This window comes from Hyperoodon ampullatus, assembly GCF_949752795.1.
Source record: "Hyperoodon ampullatus genome assembly, chromosome: 3".
In the NCBI taxonomy this organism is placed as follows: domain Eukaryota; kingdom Metazoa; phylum Chordata; class Mammalia; order Artiodactyla; family Ziphiidae; genus Hyperoodon; species Hyperoodon ampullatus.
The window spans coordinates 12,620,035-12,643,142 of record NC_136916.1 but is presented as its reverse complement, the minus strand read 5'-3'; the positions used below and the strand labels follow the sequence as shown (position 1 = coordinate 12,643,142).

At 39.7% G+C, this 23,108-nt stretch overlaps 1 protein-coding gene across 1 annotated transcript in view; it reads right to left on the bottom strand.

Annotated features, from left to right (window-relative positions):
* Nucleotides 1-2,452: 2,452 nt before the first annotated feature.
* LOC307049470 (uncharacterized protein C10orf67, mitochondrial) overlaps nt 2,453-23,108 on the bottom strand; it is a gene marked incomplete at its 5' end in the record, with an annotated part of 113,038 nt that continues 92,382 nt past the window's right edge. Inside the window, 3 exons of the mRNA XM_079699049.1 lie at nt 2,453-2,913; nt 18,751-18,811; nt 18,898-18,984. Coding sequence (XP_079555175.1) covers nt 2,708-2,913; nt 18,751-18,811; nt 18,898-18,984 — 354 coding nt within the window. The 3' untranslated portion in view covers nt 2,453-2,707. The remainder of the gene's footprint in view (nt 2,914-18,750; nt 18,812-18,897; nt 18,985-23,108) is intronic.

The following is a 23,108-nucleotide window of genomic DNA, read 5'->3' as shown; positions in this document are numbered from 1 at the left end:
GTTGTTTGATAGATTATCTGCAGGCACACAGCCTTTTTCAAGGTCAAGTTGAAGATTCTTGTTTGCTGTTTAACTGGGTTGTTTAAAAACTCAGAACAATGCCTGCCTGTTAAATTTTCACTTGTTCTCATGGGGCACTCCAAAGCAAGTTTTCCTATTGACCGGATGTCAGGACATTTCATCCTCTTGAGCTTCTAAATTCAGCAACCAGGGCCTGGCAATGAAATCAACAGGAGAAGAAATGAGACTTAACCTTAGCATTTGCAGACACCAAGGAGATTGAGCCATCTTTCACATCTCCTCAAAGTGTGTACAAATTTTTCTCTGCATGTCACGGGGTTGGTTATAGCCACACACATCTCTTCAACTTTCTGCCTTTATTCTAGTGGGAAGCTGCAAATGCACTCCCCTAAAGTACAAGTGCAAAGAAATTGTGGCCACTCTTGTCTTTGTCAGTGTAACCTGTTGCTCTAAGGACATTTTATAATAAAGTCAGCCTCTAAGTCGTCATGCTTTATGGACATATTTATTTATGTTTTTAATGGAGATAGGCTTCACAGTTTGCACACTATCTGCGATGATTGATTTTTTTATTCAGCCAACTTTTATTTACCTTGCGAAAATGTTCTGGACCAATGTGATAAATTACAGATATGCAAATTTCTTTGAATGGTGTTGTAAGTGTGTCTAGCTCCAGCTGAATAACGCCTTGCAAGTCAGTCTGTGCGCGCTCAGGACCCCAGGGAGCTGATCAAAGCACCCATTCTCTTTCATCCCCGGTATTCTCCTCCAAACTATTTCGATACAATATGTTTCCATGATGCACTTAATGTGCTAGGGACATAGAACTCATTACAACCTAGCTAGTTCTGCCGACCTCTTTGTTCTGAGGCAGAAAGTCAAAGAAAAAAGGAAAAGCGCTGCCAGTTGCCAGCTTTCTGAAATGCTAAAGCATGCGTCATTTTTCACCAGGTCTCGTCGTGATATCCTCAAAAGACAAACTATGAAACCGGCCTCAGCCCTTTCTGGCATTAATTACACTGCTGTCCAGCCGATCTGTTTTTCCTATTATATGCATTTCTCAGCAGGGATTTTTTTTTTTTGCAAGAGTAATGCAGCTGCAAGTTAAACTATGAATGCATTTTTTATCACTATGGAAAAAATAAGTGAAAAGGCTGCAAAACATACAACTAAACTTTGTAAAGACTTCTAGTAGCTAAGATCTAGGGTGGGACTTAGGAGGTTTGTGCAACTTCTGTAAAACCTGAAATTGACTTAAGAGCCTCAGGCATTTCCAATGTGCCCTCGGTGTTCTTTGGAGACACTCGTGCCATGTGAAATTCTGCTTTGGTACCCAGATAAATCTTGAAGGTGAAACTTTTCAAGGTTTCTGTGAAAATTCTGACATGAAACAGTCTATTCTACACCCAGCCAGAAGACTGTTTCCAAGGAATTTCTGTCCAGGATAATAGCACAGAGAATATAAATTCTATTTCATTTCCTCCGTTTCTTGTAGGGTTGATTGGTTGGTGGAAATGGCTGGCAGCCAGTTCTGGGAAAGATTCCAGACCTGACTCCGATTAACCCTCTCTGGTGAAACTCTGCTGGAAACCAACTCACCAGCAATTGCCATTAATCTACTTACTAATTAAGCCAATTCATTTCTAAAGGAGAAAAATTCCTTTCTTTAGCCAAACTGATGGGAGGAAATTTGAAAGAAGCGCCAAACTGTGTAACTGTAATTCAGCCAAGGACTGCTAAAAAAAAGGTGTTGATATATAGCAGATTTAAAACAAGTTTCTAGGGCAACACTCCTTTGGAGACGGTGGCATATAGTGCATAGTAGATGAAGCTCGAATAATGCTCCACCGCGCTATGCCACCCCATGTACTCGAGTTAAACACGTCTCTCTCCAATTAAATCCAGTGCCTTTTACGCACAAATAACTCACCTCTGTAGCTTTCATTTGCACCAGGGTATATCAGCTTTATGTGACAGCTACCACAAATATACTTCTTGAGATTTAATAAACAGCTTTAGAAATCTGCAATCCAGAGCCTACTGTCTTGAAACTGGGCTGCAGACTGGGCCTGACTTGTAGTCAAGGGAACAGAAAGGACCGAATTGACCACTGCGCCGGGAAGAAAGCAAACCGGTCTTTCAGGAAATGGTACCTGACATTCCGGAAAGAATAGATATGTAAATCTTTATCTTGATCCTTACCTGGAAGCACTACTCCAAAGAGTTTCCACACTTACTAAAGGATTGTTTACGGCGTTTAAGATACGTCTGGGAGTCCCATGCCTATGTCAGAGTGCACCTCCTTAGAGGAAATTTAAAATCCCCTTCGAGGTTTCCTGGTTCGCCTTTATGGGATCAGTTGGCAGCAAATCAGTTCGACTCGTGTTAGAGAGAGACGGAGTGGATTAGAGAGGGAATGACACAGGGTTAGTGCCTCAAACTTTACACTTTATCATTTTAATTGAAGTCCATTCCTTCCCACACTAAGGCGTTGGGGCACCCCGCTGAGCCCAGGAAGCGCCTGGATGGATTTGGCGGCTGCTCAGGGTCTGTGCGCCCCGCTCACCAAGCGCCAGCGAGCGGGGTTTCCTTCTGAGCTTGGAAAGGTGCGCACAGAGTGCGCACTTGGCCTTCTCTTCAAGCGTGGTGCTCCAGCGCGTGTGCGACATGTGGAGAGACGGAACAGTTATGTTAGAAACGCCTTGGAGATGGTGTCCCTTGTCAGGGAGGCAGTCCTTACGCCAGGATGGGGAGGGCCCTCTTCCTGGGGTCCCGCTCTGCGCAGCCCAGTGTCCGGTGCCTGCTCAGGAGCATCTGTGTCGTTCACTGGGGTGCTCTGGGGCATCGACGGCTTCTCCAAAGGCTCTTCTTCCAGGGTTTCTGACAGCCTCACTAAACATAGGGAGAGACGAAGAGATGTGAAGTTTGTTTCACTTCTGTACATAAACCACTCCCCACCCATAGCTCTTTCCCTCCCTTTCAGCGGAGCCTCCCAGGCCTGGCTCCGGCTGGGGGGCCTCTTCAGTAACCTCGACGAGGGGGTGAGGACAGGTCAGGCAGGCAGCCAGATCCTCCTTGGCCTTCAAAATAGCATGTGCCCGTCAAGTTTTCCCCTGAGGTAGTTTTCCTGCTGCCCCAGACTGGAGAAATGGTCTGAGGTGCCTGTGACCAAGGCCGGTAACCGACCTTCCTCTGACTCAGGAGTTACGAGCCATCGTAAGAGAATAAAACAAGGCAGGGGTTGTCTTGTGTTTGGGTCCTAGGATCTGACTAAGGTTTACATTTCCATTTGCGTTTTCAATCTTTCCTCTTTATGAAACAGCAAATTATGAATGAGGAGAGAAGACAATCAACTGGGCGGGGTTCTGAATTTGGGGCGTGGGGAGGTTTGCCCTCCCTGATCCCCCCACCTCCCGCCCCAGGCTGGGCTCTCTGCTCGGTAGGGAGGGACATTTACCTGGTGTGTAAATTGTGAGGAAAGCGTTGGGGGTCTGAGACAGCAAAGCCACAACATGGGATATGATGTTCCAGCTTTGAAGGGGAACAAAGGCCCCAAGCTAACCCCAGTGAAAGCCAGGAGCGTGGAGAAGGCAACAAAGACTTGCAGCCTGCGGTCACCGGTAGGTGTCAATGTGGACACTCACAGCCGGGGCAGTGGAAGAGGGGGACACAGAGCCAGGCTGTCATTCCAAGGCTTAACATGAACAAAGATAAAAACGCGACAAGCTCAGCTTTCAATGGTTGGGAGGTTCAAAGTGGAGTGCTAGGGAGTGTATCTGGGTCAAGTATTCTCTGAAGCAGGGCCCCTCTTTCTCTCGTCCAATATCAGCCAGGGAAGTTCTAAGGCCCCTTCCCCAAGGTAACTTTTCTTACTAAAAGAAGAATCTTCAAAATAATGTCCGATTCTACCCACTGCCTAAGTTGAAGAAGATGGAGCTTTCAGCACTTCCGGATCCCAGAGACCCAGGTGGCTGCATTAACTTATGAACTGGAACAGCCTACCTTAACTTTTGGGATAAAGTTCATGTACTCTTGTATGAATTTAATGAAAAGAAATAACATTCCTTTTATGAAACTGTGCATACATGTAGATGAATCGAAGGGTAAACATAATTTAGAAAGTATTCATCCAACAAAGAAGTTTCAGTAGTAAACCACTGAAAGAATAATGGAGACCTAGTAGAATTAAATATACCTGTGGTTTCAGATTCCCTATTAGAAATCAGCAGACAAGGCATTTACCAGCAAATGACTCCTCTAGAATCTGGGAAAGATAATTGGGAATCCTCCGCTAATGCAACGGATTAGCAAAGACCATCTCAGAGAATGAATAAGCGGAAATGATAACAAATTATGTTTATCCTAAGAAGGTGGACACACTGTGTTCCTTAAATTCTGCTACTAGAACCAAAATACAAGTTTTAAAAATTATAATAAAAATGTGATTTTCTTTAGCTGAAGTAAGTCTCCTAAATAATAATTTTAAAAAAGGATGTAAATATCCTTAAAAGACTAATGACATTTCACAGGTAATGCAATTTGGAAAGAAACACTTCCATGTTTTCTTTTCCAACAATGTGCATTTTTGTAAACTGCTATAAATTGCAATTCAAAAGCACTGATCTCGCCATCCCCAATCATTTTTTATACTGATCAAATGAATGCAGATACTCCCATTTGGGAGGGGCGACATGACATTTCACTTGGCAGTTCTAAACAGGTCACAGACCTTTCACAGACCCTAAGGCAGTGGGAGGGAGCTCTTTACTAAACCGTGTAACCAAATCAAACCAATGGTTACCCCTTTTCAAAACCATTGGAATGGTTTGCACAATGCTATTCACATAGCAGCACAGAAACTGAAAGGATGGTCATCCAATGGAAATTTCTTTCCTTTTGTTTACACTTGCAGAGCTCAAAAAGTAATACTTGGAGGAAAATAATTACATTTGCTATGATAAAAGTCTTAAATACTTAACATGCATTTTGGTTGGCGTGACCCGGCATAGATATGACCATCCATTGGTACATATATATATGCACATGTATGTATGTATATGCATGTATATTTATTGGAGATGTCTCTTTGTTTGAAACCTTAGGCACAAAGACACAACATGGCTGCCCTCAAGATGACCTATTGCTTTCAAGTTGCTTGAACACATCAGAATTTCCATTGTTAAGGTTGATTAATTGAAACTGATAAGTTACCATGAATAAAGATTGTTTTTCTGTTTAATGTGGTGGGCCTGATTTGGTAAATGCCTTATTCATGTAGCTTTGCAGTGCAGCATATGGGCAAGAGTCATTCAGTACCGCAAACATATACAATTTATTATGCTTGTATGGGCACAACCAAAGGCCTATTTTAATGACAAAGTTTCAATGAAAAATTCCATTTAAAGAGTCACTAGGAATATGAGGTGTGATTTTGTAATTTATTCTTAAAGAGTTTCCATCTCTGAGTTTCTGTGAGTAGTTTAAAAGATATCACATTTAAATACAGTTTAAGAAAAGATGCAAACATCCACATTACACCTTAGCGCTTGTCATTGGGAATACAGCAGAATTTATGTTAACGTTAGCAGACATAAGAAGAGAAGGCACCTTTTCATCTGATGCTACCTTGTGTGCTCTGCTAATGGTAAAGTTACCTTAAACGTTTCATTGAGATGCCAGCAATAAAAGCTCACACTGCCCAGTTTACAAGAAAATGCAAAGGATGCTGGTGAATAACATGTTAACTTCCTGACATCTTTTTTCCCCCTTAATAAATGAAATCAGAAGACAATATTTAAAAATAATTTAGGGACTATCACGTGAAAATACAGTGGATTTATTAATTTTCCCACAATTTTACTACTGTTAGCTTCCTTTACTTAAAAGCTGATGTCACTTTTCAGACTACATTAAAAACTGTCATGAATATTTACCGATAAAGGTAAGTTTTAAAATTTTTTTCTAATGATGTACAGAAACGTTTTTCTCCTTTTCCATTTTGGCTGCTCATGTAATCCCCAGAAGAATAATAACAACAACAAAAATCTATGAGAGATTTGCTAATGAACTAAAGAAATGACTGTATCAAACCATCAAAGAGATAGCTACCATATTCAGCCTTTAATGTCTTATCAAATAAATTCTCTGGTCATTCATGTCCATGAAACAGTTCAAGTTCACCCAACATTTCTCAATTAAATTAGATGGGTAATCCCAGTTCAACTCTTCGGGAGAGTAATAAACCACATTGGTCACAGTTGACCACAGCTAGTATGCGATTCATAAAGGACTGGGTGTCCATTGGAAAGCTAATCAGTGCACCGTCACTTGTAAAATTCCCTCCTGCATTTTGAAGCGATAATCTGTATCTAATTTTTAAAGAAAAATTTACTCTCCTTTCACTCTTCTGAGGCCAATTTCTTTTCTGGACCTGAATAGAGATCATTGGTGAAACAGTACCAAATAGCTCTGGTATGTGTATAACAAAAACCCACCTCTTTGTAGAACATAACAAATTATGCAATGTTCACAGATGCGCTTCTCATTGTGTCTTTTGTGAGAAAATGAAGGCCCAAGTCAATTCCCCACCCCCCTCTTTATGAAAGCCTGGGCTCCCCATGCAATCTGTCCTAATCCTAGAGAAAAATCATTATACCTAATATGGAAGCTTCATAGTTAGTTGAAAAGGGATTTTTCATTTGCACTTTTGGTCTTTGTAATTTATTTGCACAAGTGTGAATTTGAAGTTGCAAGCAAATTTGTTCCTATAAACAAGCAAGGAGGATTAAAATGTTAACTGCTCCTCTAGCCCACATTTGATATTTAGAGGAAATGCTGTGTTCACACAATCCCATGGCTTGAATTTATAGGCTACCAAAGAAATATAGTAATTTTTCAATTACAATTAAAAAAATTTACACACTGAAAATACTTTAAACATCATTTCTGTATTTTGGCTTTTTATGATCTTTATGAGGGAAGGGGCTGCTAATGGCTAATCCTGATTTTCACGAGGTAGCAGTTTCTGCGGAAATGGTGACAAATGCAGAGAGGCATTTTCAGGTTCACCTCGCCTCGTGGGACCTCTGTAAATACTGCCATTACTTTTATTGAATGTGCTAATCTTTTGAGTGTCCGTCTTAGAATAGAAATTTCAAGCACTGAGAAGACTCTCTGCATCCTCAGTGCCTCGCCTAAGTCTTTGTTTATAGTAGGTGCTCACAGTTACCATATGATCCAACAATCCCACTCCTGGGCATATATCCAGACAAAACGCTACTTCGAAAAGATACATGCACCCCAGTGTTCATAGCAGCATTATTTCCAATAGCCAAGACATGGAAGCAACTTAACTGCCCATTGACAGATGAATGGATAAAGAAGCTGTGGTATATATACAGAGTGGAATACTACTCAGCCATAAAAAGGAATGAAACACTGCCATTTGCAGCAACATGGATAGACCTAGAGATGATCACACTAAGTGAAGTAAGTCAGACAGAGAAAGACAAATACCATTGATATCACTTATATGTGGAATCCAAAATATGATACAAGTGAACTTATTTACAAAACAGGAACAGACTCACAGACACAGAAAACAAATTTATGGTTACCAGAGGGGGATGGGGGTGGGGAAGGGATAAATTAGGAGTTTGTGATGAGCAGATACAAACTACTATATATAAAATAGATAAACAGCAAGGTCCTACTATAAAGCACAGGGGACTATATTCAATATCCTGTAATAAATCATAATGGAAAAGAATATGAAAAAGAATATACATATGTATAACTGAATCACTTTGCTGTATGCCAGAAACTAGCACAACGTAAATTAACTGTACTTCAATTTAAAAAAGTAAAATCTAGTAGGTGCTCATAAAGTCTGTGGAATGAATAGATAAATGAATGAATTAACAAAAAGAAGGTGAAACCTATAAGGTTAAGAAGTGTGGGCCCCTCGGTACCCACAGCCTTTCCAGTTGCCTCCACATTGACCAGTCTTGGTCATGAAACTCGCTCTGACTAATGCGACAGAAGCCAATGTGGTGTCAGCAAACTTCAACCGTCCTTGTGCGCTGGCGCTTACTCTTTTTTCCTGTTCTTGAGAACCCTGACACCACCATGAAAGCAAGACCAGGTTTGCCTGATCAATGATGAGAAATATAAGATGTGGTTGCGCCTGTCAGCCCAGCAGACGGACAGCCTGAGGCCACCGACAGCCAGCTAACTGTAGAATATAAGCAAGCCCCAGCAAGAGCAGGCACAAGACCCACCACCTAGGTGCAAGCATGTCTGAAGGCACAGAAGCATGGAATAGCATGGAAGAGTGGGGAACAGCAAGTCATTTGTTATGACTAGATTAGAGTGCTCATGTAGGGGAGAGGCAGGGATTATGCATGCTCTTATATGCTAAACTGAAGAATTTGGTTTTATCCTGAAAGCCATAGACATTTACTGAAGGATGCAGAGGAATAACAAAGTGTGTAAAAGTGAATCAAAGAATGAAATCCTTAGTGACCCCAACACTTAATGCTCAGAGCGGGGGCAGAACTGAGTAACCAGGAGAGACCGAGAAGGATGTTCTGAGAAGTAGGAGGAGAACAAGAACAGGTTGGTGTCTTGGAGTCAAGAGAAGAGCATTTCGGGCTTCCCTGGTGGCGCAGTGGTTGAGAGTCCGCCTGCCGATCAGCGTCCGGAGCCCGTGCTCCGCAACGGGAGAGGCCACAGCAGTGAGAAGCCCGCGTACCACAAAAAAAAAAAAAAAAAAAAAAGAGGAGAGCATTTCAACAGTTAAGGGATGCTCATTAGTAACAGAATGCAAGGGGTGTGGCCCAGTGCCAGGGGATACACTGGAGGAACTGAAAACTATTTCACATTTGAAGGATTCGCTAGGGAGGGTGCCCTAGGGAGGAACAGTGTCAGGGAGACGCAGAGCGGAAAGCAAGTGGAGTCATCTGGGGCTAGAGAAGGAGAGAGAGCAGGTTCCGATTTCTCTCTGGAGGGCTGACATTAAAGGTAAGGAGCACCAGAGGGCGCTTGCCTTAAGAGGACGGGAGGGGATGAGTAAGAAAAGAAGGCGGCGTCGACGGGATTACAGGAGGAGAGCTCCGGGACGCGGTGGGACTCTTCAGCCAGAGGACAAACAGGGACGTTAGGTTGTTACCCAAGTTCATACAATTATGATGTGACGTGAACGTCAGACTCAATTTTATTCAACATTTATTGATCACTTACTGAATGCCTGGCAAGTGGCAGGCACAGTTATACACAAGCCTTATCATATTTGATTCCTTAAAACGACAACATACCGTGAAGCTGGAGGAAGGAGCTTTCTAATCAATCACAGGGAGATGTCTCCGTTACTCGAGACGTCAACGGCAGAACTCCTTACCCTACGATGTAATGCCAACTGGAAACACAAGGTCCCTGAACTCACTTGGGATGGTGGCTGTCTATCTATTGAATGTGGATGTCATGGAAATTATCAAATTGCCATCCTGCTTTTAGCTTCCTAGAGCTGCTGTAACAAAGTAATATAAACCATATAGCTTAGAACAACACGTATTTATTCTCTCACGGATCTGGAGGCGGGAAGTCTGAAATCCAGGAGTTCACAGGACCTTGCTCGTTCTCAAACTCTGAGTACAATCCTTCCTTGCCTCTTCCTAACTTCTGGTAGTGGCTGTAGATCCTTGGGGTTCCTTGGCTTACAGCTGCACCTCTCCAATCGCTATCTCTTTCATCACGTGGCATTCTCCCTGTGTGTGTGTGTCCCAATTTCCCTCTTTTTTTTTTTTTTTTTTTTTTTTTTTGTGGTACGCGGGCCTCTCACTGTTGTGGCCTCTCCCGTTGCGGAGCACAGGCCCCGGAGGCGCAGGCTCAGGGGCCATGGCTCACGGGCCCAGCCTCTCCGTGGCATGTGGGATCTTCCCGGACCAGGGCACGAACCCGTGTCCCCTGCATCGGCAGGCGGACTCTCAACCACTGCACCACCAGGGAAGCCCCCAATTTCCCTCTTCTTATAAGGACACCAGTCATATTGGATTAGGGCCCACCCCAATCACCTCATCTTAACTTGATTAAATCTGCAAAGACCCTATTTTATAAATAAGGTTACATTCACAGGAACCAGGGTTAGGGTGTCAACATATCTTTTGGGAGGGGGGGGACATAATTCAACCCATAACACATCCTTTTCCAGCAAAGGTAACTTATTGCCTATTTCACAGACAGAACACCGGGGGAAAGGACTTTTACTAAGGTGCAACAGAGACTTTTAAAATGTTCTTTCAAGAAATGGTAGATATTTAATACGTGCTTTTGATGTATAAGATAATAAGAAGTGGGGCCATTGTTTACAAAGGAGAAGTGTTCTTAGAATAGACTGTATACATAAGGTAGGCCTGAAATCAAATGAAGGGTCTTTGGTCTAGAAACATGAAGAGAACTGGTTTGAACATATAGGAATTTTTTGGTGGGGGGAGAAGGAAGTACAATATACCAAGTTCATGATTTATTACACTGTATGGACATGATAAATAACAATTTAAAAAGAAAAAACTCCAAAGATATACTGGGGGTCTTCCCTAGTGGCGCAGTGGTTGAGAATCTGCCTGCCAACGCAAGGAACATGGGTTCGAGCCCTGGTCTGGGAACATCCCACATGCCGCGGAGCAACTAAGCCTGTGAGCCACAACTACTGAGCCTGTGCTCTAGAGCCCGCATGCCACAACTACTGAAGCCCACGTGCCTAGAGGCCGTGCTCCACAACAAGAGAAGCCACAGCAATGAGAAGCCTGCACACCACAACGAAGAGTAGACCCTGCTTCCTGCAACTAGAGAAAGCCTGTGCATAGCAATGAAGACCCAACATAGCCCAAAATAAATAAATTAATAAAATAAATATTAAAAAACCCCCCAAAGCAAAGACATACTGGGATAAATAGATAAACTTTTCTCAGGTAAAGAAATGTAAAACAATGAACAAGGCTGTTATGGGCTGAATTGTGTTTCCCCCAAAAGACGTTGGAGTCCTAACTGCCAGGACCTGTAAATGTGACCTTATTTGGAAATAGGGTCTTTGCAGATGATTGAGTTAAGATGAGGTCATTAGTATGGACCCTAACCCAATATGTCTTCATCCTCATAAAAAGGTGAAATTTGGACACAGATACACACACACGGAGGGAAGACTGTGTGAAGACATGAGGAGACCACCATCTACAAGCAAAGGAACACGTGAGGTTCCTGAAGCTCTGAGAGCAGCATGGACAGGTTCCCCCTCACAGACCTCAGAAAGAACCAACCCTGCTGGCATCTTGATTTCAAACTTCCAGCCTCCAGAGCTGTGAAACCACAAATTTCTGTGGTTTAGCCAACCAGTTTCTGTACTTGGTTATGGCAGCCCTAGCACTCATACACAGGCTGAAACCACAGACCTGTGTAATTCCAGCTGCAGAAATTCACAATGACAGCCAGGAATAAAGCTCCTTTTTGGTGACAGAGGCTAAATGTGCTCCATGTTGGGTGAAAGAACAAACCACTCCTCAAAGACAGAAGCATGAATGAAAGGAAATTGGGAGAAAAAAAAAAGTTTCTAACCTTGGGCTACTATGGCTTTTTAGAAAGCTCTGGGCTTAGGGAGGCTCAAAGGCAAAACTTACTTCACTCACAGGAACTGAGCCAAGTGACCTGATGGCTTAAAGGCTTCAAGACCCTATTGTCACAGCAGGACAGGCACCCCCAAACTTATAAGAACTGGCTGTAGACTGGGAGTGAGAGTGGCGGAAGTGGGTGCAGTTACCAAACTGTACTCAGGAAATACTGCATTCCGGTGGCGGGAGGGGGGGGAGAGAGAGAGAGAGAGAGAGAGAGAGAGAGAGAGAATGAATATGAATGAGACAGAGAAACTTGACCCTGTAAACCAAAATTCCAAAATAAATAAAGGAAAGGAATGCTAGGAAAGACAACAGAAAGATAAGCTATCAGAATACGAATTCACTCCAGATTAATTTCAGTTGGTGAAATAGTTTGACAAAGATTTTAAAATGTGTGTTTAGTATGCTCACAGAAATAATTGATTGTGTCCACTAAACAAATAAATTATGATGCAAAACAGGCCAGGATAAAATAAGAACTGGTGGCTCTGAAAATGAATCAATTTAAAGTCTTGGGAAATAAAAAAAGTCACTAAAATAAAACTAAAACATGGGCTAAATTGGGCATAGATGAAGAGAGGATTGGAAAATTGGAGAAGGTAACATCAAGAAATCCATCCATATGCACAACAGAGAAATAAACACAAAAATTAGAAAATGTAGATTAGAGGCATGAGAAGAGACTGTGAGGTGCTTCAGAAGAAAATAATGTGTAGGATGTTACACAAGCAATATTTGAAAAGACAATGGCTGAGAAATTTCTAGAAGTAAAGAAAGATATGAATGATCCAAATTGTACTCTGAATATTGATCAAGATTAAATACATTTTATAGAATGAGTACATTACAGTAAAACTACAGACCATCAAGAATAAAGACTAAACCTTAAAAGCTACATAAAGAAAACTTAAATGACCACAAATGGTTGACAAATCTACAACAAACTTCAAGAAGCCTGAGCAGAGGCTCAAAGGCAATGGTATAATAACAAAATGTGGAGGAAAAAATAACTGCCAACCCAGAATATCGTATCTTGCTAAACTACCCTCAAGAGGGAGATAAAATTAAGACAAACAGAATTTATCATCAATAGGTCCTCACTAAACAAATTATTGAAGTAATGATACTTTTTAACATGCACATATACTAAAACATACACATACGCAATGGGTACTCAACATGTAATTCTGTGTTTTCTGAATATTTGAAATATTTCATAAAAAACAAAAAAATAGTTTCTAAATTAGTCAACAAGCCCTTCCTCAATTCATTCTTACTGATATGTAAACACAAATAATAAGATTATTTGATAGTTGTCACTCTAGCTTACAGTTGTGTAGCATGTAATAGTATACAACATACTTCTTCCTATGACCTACTTTTTTTCCATGTGATCATTTCATTCAAGATAAGGAACATGCATTAAAGAATCTGAACCAGCCGGGAACAGGAAAGGCTGAGGACTGAAGCCCAGTGACACTTCTCTACACTGACATAAATATCTGCTTTTCTGATCTCAGTTTATTCCCTCAAATTCCAAACTCGGGGTTCCTCCCATTGAAAGGAATATTTACATGGTATCCTTCACATGCAAAGATGTCACTCCCAGTTCACTTAAGGGTGCAACTTGATATGTCCATGAATTTGCATGAATCCATACACATCTTGTAACATTGTCATTTCTCTAACAGAACCATTCCTAAATTTAAAAATTAATACTCACTCAACACTAAAACCTCTCTCAATATTTTGTTACCACCATAAAAGGCTTATATGGTTTATAATGACTGGGCAGCAATGGGCAGCTGAGGTTTGGGATGAAATCAGTGGCCACAGGATCCAGAAAGGCTGCTGGAATCCAACTCATGGCCCAATGACTGAATAATAACACACACCAGAAACCATCTTTGCCTCATGCTACATGCTTTGGAGACCTCTGAGTACCAATTTGGGGCATAATTAGGAATATGCTTAGTGGCATTTATTCAATGAAACATTGTCTACAAACACTTAAAAGCATCACTAGACTGAATTAATACAAGATAGTCCATCAAATTAATAAAGTACACTTTTAATATGTATTAGTTGTGACCTTTTTTCCTACTAAGTTGTTATGATCTTACAAATTCAGAGTACTTTGCCTGCCTACTTGTTTCAACTATTAACATTATTTTCAAAGCATGTATTATCTGTTTTCATTTGTCACATTTTTCAATTCCCTATTTGACCAATGGACAAAGCTTCAGTTGGATAGAGAACTTCAGATTAATTCTCGAATCCAGTTGGTCATGGCTCTTTTCTATGCCATTGAGAATTCCCTGTATTTGGAAAGGTATGTTAAGAGACACACTGCTGATCTTCCAGGCTTTATTTGTCATTTAATATCCTAAATCCCATGCCTCGAATAGAAAATATCTCTAGAACACAGGCATAAAGAGCAAGGCAAATTCTTAAGGAAAGGTAGTTGAGAATCGGCCCAAATCTCAAAGACAAGGATGACGTATATAACTTAGCAATACAACATTTGAATTACAGGTAATTGGTGACAATAAGGGAAGTAGAAAAGTTGGTGGCAGTGACATCATAAACATTAACAGACCCCTTAATACATTATATTTAGTAAATCAGGTTAGTCCTATTTTAACATTTTTAATAGCCATCAATTACATGCTAAGTGATGTTATATATTATGTATGTATGTGGTATATGTGGTAATACTGTAAAATATGCATTTGAATATGAATACCTTAGTAAATTATATTAATTATAGCTGAAGTCTAGAAACAATATGTAAAACAATGCTAACACTTATGCCTAAAATGCTTTCCTTTTTATCTTTTAAATTCCAATTACTTGTGTGATTTTTAAAATTATTTTTGTGTTTAAAACAAAAACAGGGTCAACTGAACTCCACTTTCAATTTATATTTATTTTTATAAATTGGTGGATAATACACTTAGTAAAAAAAACACTTTTCAGGTCCAAAGTTTCAAAGGGCGAAAAGAAAGGTTTTAAAATCCTATCCAATGTATTGCGATTGTTCTACTATTCTTTAAAAGCCTTTAAAATCACTTCTTCCATGTTTCTTCCCTAAAAGTCTGAGAGAATTAACAATACAATGTAATCTAGGTTTAAATTTGGGTGTCTCCTGTGTTTCAGATATTTATGTTTGAGCTTTCTCTTACTGACAAGCCACTTAAAGGGTCACTGTTACTTTGAGGTTTTATCTATGAGATTTGTGTCTTTGGGGATCATTAGGAACATTTTCAAAGATTACAATGTCAATAGTACCTAATTACTGGACTGTGAGAAAGGTCTTCTTAAGTACATAAAATCTGTGGCAGTGCACAGTGCACAATGGGCAGCTCAGATCCCAAATTTTATCACAGTTAAGTAGCAAACAAATTAATAATGTTACCTGGGATCTTTTGGGATAATTACTACTGTGTAAAAAAAACAGCTTTGAAATTCTGCAGATAGTACGGTACCTCATTTTTTTATTCCCTTATATTAATGAGGATTTATTTATCTCTTAAACTTTCTTTGTTGCAAGAATAACTCTCTGTTGTTCTTGCTAGAATTTTTTGGAGTAAAGCTTGCAACATAACAAAAAGTTAATTTCAATTTGCTTAGGAAAGATATATCACCTGATATAACATTGTTTTAAGTTATGTTTTGTTTTATTTTGCTCTTTTCAAAATATCTACCATATGATCTGATACCAGTGACAAATTTTATTCTTTCTTATGCTTGGTAGACAATTAGTTACTAAAGAATTAAAGGAGAGACCAGTTCTTTTAAATCACTAGCCTACTGCTGAGGACATTATAGCTCTCGTGTAGTAGATTAGAAAGCAGGTTTGCCTGACTTTATTTTGGGAACCCAGGGATTATATTATCCACAGCTCAGGAGGAGAGGCAGGGGTGGGGTTAGCTAGGCACTTCACCTCGTTTAATCCTCATAACAAAGCTAGGAGGTGGGGTCGCCATCTTCATTTTACACAGCAGAGGGAGCTGAATGAAGTTACCCAGGGGGTGACTGGAATGAGACAGGAACCGAAGTCTGTCCACCTCCAAAGCCTTTCTGCTACATCACGTTTTCCCATTGTGTGTTGTTGAAAATGGGATCACACACTGTCATGTGTGAGTCTTGGGGCAAGTCAATATAATTGAGTGGTGACAAGCCTGGGCTCTAGGGCCACATTCTCTGGGTCTGAACCCAGCCTTATTTATAAATTAATAATCTATTTGTGGTCATAAACCTGGCAGCTTACTAAACCCCTCTGAATCCAATTGTCTCCTCTAAGGCTTGAGAAAGCAAGAGTGCTGACTTTATAGGGTTTTTGTGAGGATTAGAGTTAAAACTTAAAAGGCATTTGGAATAGTACCTACACCCACTAAATGGTAGTTATCCATAATTTTCAAAAGTATCTTGTGGTATGAAAATACAATGTAAGAACCTCTATCTTTGATGCAACACCAAGGATGCTGTTAACAGGGAGGATAAATATTCGTAGGGTATTTAAAATATTAATATTCTATTTATATAATATAAAAAACAGAACTCAATACCACAGTGACTTTACAGGGTTGAATTTGGCTTCTGTCATCATATAGGTTACCCCCGTGTTATAGAAAGTAATTAAGATTTGTCTATAAGTCAGGTACGTACGAACCATGTAGCTAAACACCTCTTTGAAAATGTATTTGTGAATTAGTGCTTGAAAACACTGATAACGTACTGAAATATTTCCTAGGGGCCTGAGGGGGTTCTCCACCTTCTGAAGTACCTGAGAAGCTTGGAGTGATTTGTTTTGTGACGATGGTTTGGCCCTTTGACCGTCTAGTGTGAATACTGTTCAGTCCCCATAATCGTGAAAGGTTGATATCTCATGAGAAAATTCATCTACTCCCCAATTAGTGAATTTGTAATTCAGTTTCCTCCTGGCATTCATGTATTGGTTTTTTTATCCATTAAAAATAGAAAATTTATTTCTAGTCAATTTTGGATTAACTGGAACCCAATTAACCAGAAACTTTTGTTAACTGGATGATTTCCCCACACTGTCTTCAGAGGGGAAAACATGACATGTCAACGTTATATCAGAGGTTTTGTGGAAAGAAACGTCAGGGTTATGCCCAGAGGCTTTCAGTGTGACACTGTCACCCACGCCTCTTCTGCAGTGCAGTCGTATTCAGAATGATGCGCTTTGTGGCATGCTGCAAAATTATGGATCATAAAATAGCATTTACTTTCAATTTTATTAGTAAGGCAAAAAAAGGGGGCTAATGAATTTTAGGAGGGCTTTCCGTAGACAGGGTGGAAATAACTCTACACTTTGCATTTTCAGGACAGAAGAAAGGGAGTGACTTTGTTTTGGCCAAAGCTGCCTTATGGCCCAGGTGGCCATCAAGGTCGGTTTGTATGACTACAAATGGACCTTTGAAAACTGGTTTGCTTGGCAGAGAAAAATCACTTTTGGATGTAAAACTGTCAATTGAATTTTTTGCTGTTAATTAAGCTCTCTAATTAAAATGTCAGGTGGAACACAGGTTCCAAATTTAACAATTTATATTTTTATGATAAATCATGAGTCTCTCTTCCCCTAATACATTGTAATATTTTAGAAATAACTTACTGTATGGGTTGGAATTTCCAACAATTCAACAGAGCTAGTCCCTTATTTAAATGCTGATATCTTTGGGCACTTCCCTGGCTCTCCAGTGGTTAGGACTCTGCACTTGCACTGCAGGGGGCCCAGGTTCGATCCCTGGTTGGGGAACTAAGGTCCCCCAAGCCACATGGTGTGGCCAAAAAAAAAAAAAAAAAAGGTGATATCTTTAAATTGCATGCCCTAGGCTAGCAGCTGCTACTGAGTCCAGGCTGGGTGTTACTGTCACCTAAATGCCAGTCCAGGAGGCAGCCAGCACTGTGACTGCTGAAAGATTCCTCTGCACCCAGGCAGGCACCTCCGGAAAAGATACTATCTATACCCGTAAGCACTACAGAAGAAGCCTCTCCACTGCATGGAGACCCAGAAGAGAGGTTCCTTTCTCAATCTAGTTTTCAAAAAGTTGATTTTAAAATTAGGGTCCAGCAGGAATAAAGATGCAGACATAGAAAATGGACTTGAGGACACGGGGAGGGGGAAGGGTAAGCTGGAATGAAGTGAGAGAGTAGCGCTGACATATATACACTACCAAATGTAAAACAGATAGCTAGTGAGAAGCAGCCACATAGCACTGGGAGATCAGCTCAGTGCTTTGTGACCACCTAGAGGGGTGGGATAGGGAGGGTGGGAGGGAGACGCAAGAGGGAGGAGATATGGGGATATATGTATACATATAGCTGATTCACTTTGTTATACAGCAGAAACTAACACACCATTGTAAAGCAATTATACTCCAATAAAGATGTTAAAAAAAAAATTAGGGTCCAGGATTTAAACTCATATCATACACTTCCTCCTTGTATAAAGATTCATTATAAAAGTCTACTTTTAAAGATTCCCAGACATGAAAAACAGAAATTACTGACACCCTTTGATTACCATCAATAATTCAAACAAATAACGTTGCAGTTCATTAATCCAACTTGTTTATTAGAGAAAAGCAAGCATGGTTGTTTCCTAAAGACTTACAGAAACGTGTGGACAAAATGTACTTCCACCTCCAAATGAGTCCAATTTGAGGCCGCACAAGGACTGATGGGAGATAAAGGATGCTATAAATAGTTGTCCTCTTCTTCTAAGCATTAAATTGGAAAAATAGGGATTTAACAGGAGCTCCAGGTTTGCTGGCAGTTTAATTAAAAAGAAACAGGATTCCAACTGAGACAGTTCCTGGTTTTGAAGTATGACTCAATTCATTTTCAGTTAGCAGAGATCAATATTCAGAAATACATATTAACATTCTTTTATTTATCATATCTATTAATTTAATAAATTGGCTGAAAAAAGTCATGCATTCACCCAGAAACCAAACATCTCAGGACAACAAAGAAAAGCATTATTAATCTTAATTACCCATCCTGCATGAACAATTTCTCCAACAATAAGGATTCTTACCTCTTGGTGAAGGAGGGAGGGATATGTGATCCCTGTCTAGGTCGACATACCTGTTGTCTATCTGTAGGTAAACCAAACCGTTTCATTACTGAGGCTGAATAATACTGACTGATTAAATGTTAAATAGGGAAAAAATAATCTACCTACCGAAGATGCATGATAAACATTTGCAGAAGATGTCGACGCTGTTACCGATTTCACTTTGGATTGCACAAATAAAGGTTTATTAACTTTCTGAAAGACACAAACGGTATGTACCGTGTTATCCAGGGGCAATAATGACCACCTCAAATGGATGTAGAATGTTTTTCAGTCCTTAGTTAACTGAGATATGAAAATCATGCTCTTAACTTATTTGCTCAAATATGGCTGGGGAAATCTTTTCCTTTAAACCCAAGGAATAGACCCCTTCCTAATTCAGGCTACTTTGAGAGAAAATTCAAGAAAAATGTTTTCCTTAATGTCTCTTCTGACTCTACTTCCTTTTGATCATCCCTATGCCATATGGGATTTACTGCTTGTAACTGGTCAGGTACCACCAGGTCATCCCCAGCACCACCCAGCTCCTGGAAGCTACACAGTGATGGTCCTGGTTCCCAGGAACTGAAGAGTGAAAAAACAAAAGCATCTCTTCCAGGAGTTCAGAAGCAGTAGCACACAAGCAGAATTGCCACCAACATCATATACTGCAAAGTAAATCATGACATTAAAAATGCACAAGTGAAAAGGACCAAAAGTACACCAAGCATGATTATCAAAAAGAGGTCTGAGGTCCATGGATGCACCCTGGAAATTTATGTGACGTTCTCCCTACTCAAGGCTTCTCTCTTGTTGGTTTGTATGTGTGTATACACACATACATGTAAGTGTGTTTGCACGCATTTTTCTATTTCCCCACAGCTTGCTCCCACTCTGTTTTTGTTCCTCTCACCAAATAAACCATTTAAATATTTATTTTTATTTTTTATTTGAATACGTTCTTGCAAAAATATGTAATTTTGTGCATGTATTTTAATTTGTGCTAATGGTATTATGTGATATCCTGTTTTGTTGATTCTACGGCATAGCCTTCTGATATTTTAACATCCCTAAAATCAGGATGCATCTGACAATAGATGGAGCGTCACAGTAAGATTGGCAGCACTTTTCCTCTTTTAGAATCTTATAAAATCTTGAACCAATGTTGAGCACATCTTAGATTCAGGGTGAAAAACAGCATATCTTGTGTGTTCCACTTCTTTCACTAAGGACTATGTACAAAGTAATTTCACTAAGTACTATGCTTTTAAGGTCCATCCATTTTGCTGCATATACATAAAATCTAGCACCGCAGAGTACTACATAGTACTCCAGGCATGTGTCGGCCCCATTTTGCCCATCTGCTCTCCTAAGGTGGTCCAAGTCACACCATCTCTTACGAGCATCACCTCAATAGCTTCCTAATCTGCTTCTTTCCCTGCCCCTGGCCTCCATAGCTGCCAGAGTTGTCCCTTTAAAATGTTAGTGAGATTGTCTTACTGCTCTGCTGAAAACTCTCCCTGAAAGGCTCCCAATTTTACTCAGAGTAATAGAAAAAAAATCAAAGTCCTATTATCCCTTTAACCATATTTATTCCTGTTCTCTCTCGTTGCTCACTCTGCTCCAGCCACACTGGATGTTTTGTTGTTTCTCAAACATGCCAGGCACACTTCTGTCTTAGAGTCTTCCGATGGTCCTTTCGCTGTCTAGAAAACTCTTTTAAATATACACATGGTTCTTTCCTTACTGCCTTCAAGTCTTTCATAAAGATGGTAAAAGAAGCCAGTGTTCAATGCATGACTGCTGAGAATTTAAGTTCCAATGTACTCCATTGTTTCATACCGTGGGTGTAGAAGAAAATACCACCTCTCTGACAGGGCTGAAAAAGGTAAAATCTGCTGAAGTTGGGGTCAGAAATAGGGTCTGTGCATATCAACCTGCCTTCCAGCTGAAATGTAAAAGGGAGATTTGAGCAACACACAAGAGAATGCAGTTGATAACACTGGGTTTCAACACACCTCACCCTGTCAAGGATGAGAGAGAAGAGTAAATAAAACAGGGACTATGAAAAAACTGTAGAGTCAGTTAAAGAAACAGTATCCTGAAATCAGAACTATATTCTTTAAAAAATGACCTATTATGAGATCTAGATGAAAACTTCATTAAGCTTGCTGTCCCCAACAGTAGAGTATAAGAATATACGACCTCTAGAAACTACTGACAAAAGTCTCTGGAAAAGAATCGGCGGAGATAAAATGCAAACTAACATGATATTGTCAACAAAAGCTATGACTTGTTTATGGATTAGACGATTCAGCTCCTAAAAGGTGCCAACTGTGCCGAAACTGATCTATAGATTTAATGCACTTCTAATCAAAATCCCAATAGAATTTTTAATTTGTTTCTTATGGGGTTTTTTTATACTGTGAATATTGACAATCTGATTCTAAAGTTTATATGGAAATGTAAAGATCCAATAAAGCCAAGGCATTCTTGAAGAACATCAGGGCAGGAGTATTTGTTTTATCAGAAAAAGATTTATAATAAAGGTATAGGTATTAAACCAGTGTCACATTGATGCGAGAACAGACAAATAGAACAGTAGGACAGAATAGACAGAAACAGACTCATACATATATGAGCCCTTACTATAATATATAATGGGTGGAATTATGTATCAGGGGAGAAGATGGAATTTTTAATAAGTGGTGCTAGATTTGCTGATTATCTATATTAAAAGAAAATGAAATCAGATATCTACCGTTCTGTACACTAATATCAAATCTAGGTGGATTAAACCTCTAAATATGAAAGGCAAAACAAGAAAAAAATTTTAAGTTTATAGAGAAGAAAATATTTTTTGTTTTTTAGGTTTTTTTAAATTATTGAAATATAGTTGACAAAATGATGTTAGTTTCAGGTGTACGACATAGTGATTTGACATTTGCATACATTAGAAAAGAATATATTTTTGATTAAAGGTTAGGTAAGGTTTTTCTTAAATACAGAAAAAAACATAAAGGCAAAAAGGAAAATATTATTAAACTAACATTGAGATTAAGAACATTTATTTATGAAAAGATACCAAAACCTTGTCCACAAACTGGGAGATGACATTTGCAACCCAAGCATGCTTCTTGGTACATATTTGTACTCAAATATCTGTGAATGGACAAGTGACTAGAGTATAGGGAGCCAAGGGAAAATGTTGGTTTACTCAAAGTTCATTCACTCATTCACTCATCACTCTCTCCCCTTCCCTCTGTCTATTTTTCTTAAATATTCGCTGTCCACTTTGATGAGTGTCTTGAGTGCATATATACTGTGTAGCTATATAGATAAGGATTCATGAGCCTGAATCCCAAATAAGTAGTGGCACACAGATGTATTCTCGACTAGATAGAGTCCATCTCTCCTCCATAGGAAGATAGATTGCATGAACATCTGAGGCAGGGCCAAGATTTTTCTCAAGAAAAAACTGGATCTATTACTATGCTTGGACTGGAATAATTTTGAGATTTTAGAAGTCTGTGTCATAAAGCCTGGACAATTCAAATTTGGACCAGAAAATTTTACCAGATAATCCTTAAAAAGCCTGCTTTTTGAGTAGCACAGCATTCTCCTGGGTCCTCCAATATTTTATTTGTCCAGCTGATTAAATATCTAAAATGAGGATTACTCCAATTAAAGTTGTAACCTTCAGTTCAGAAGAGAAAAAACCAAAAGGAGAAGAAAGAGACTTAATATATTCCCATCTATGTAGACCAGTTTTGGAACATTTCAGGGGAGTCAATTATTAAGATCCTCAGCAAGGTTCTTATTGCTATGTAAATTTAGTTAAAAATTAGAAATAATATTATCTTGCCAATGTTCTTAAGTTCTTTGATCTCTTGCAGCAACTTGGAGTTAGAAAACTGTCTTAAAGTGAAAATTGTGGGAAAAATTTTAAAAAGAAAGTGATTTTAGATTGTAAGCCTCTTGAAGCAGGAAATCAAAATTTATATTTCTTGTGACTTTTTCCACAAACCTGATTTGTCCTCAGAACACTTGGCTGTGTAGCAGTTTCTCAGTAGCATTTATAGTATGTTAAGCTACTGATTGGGTGCAATTTATTGATTATCTTTCTACACTGGTCATCATTTGCCTTTACAATTACAACTCCCAAGTGAAAACATTAAGTAAACAGTTTTAAAAATAGTCTATTTTAGGGCTTCCCTGGTGGTGCAGTGGTTGAGAGTCCGCCTGCCGATGCAGGGGACACGGGTTCGTGCCCCGGTCTGGGAAGATCCCACATGCCGCGGAGTGGTTGGGCCCGTGAGCCATGGCCGCTGAGCCTGCGC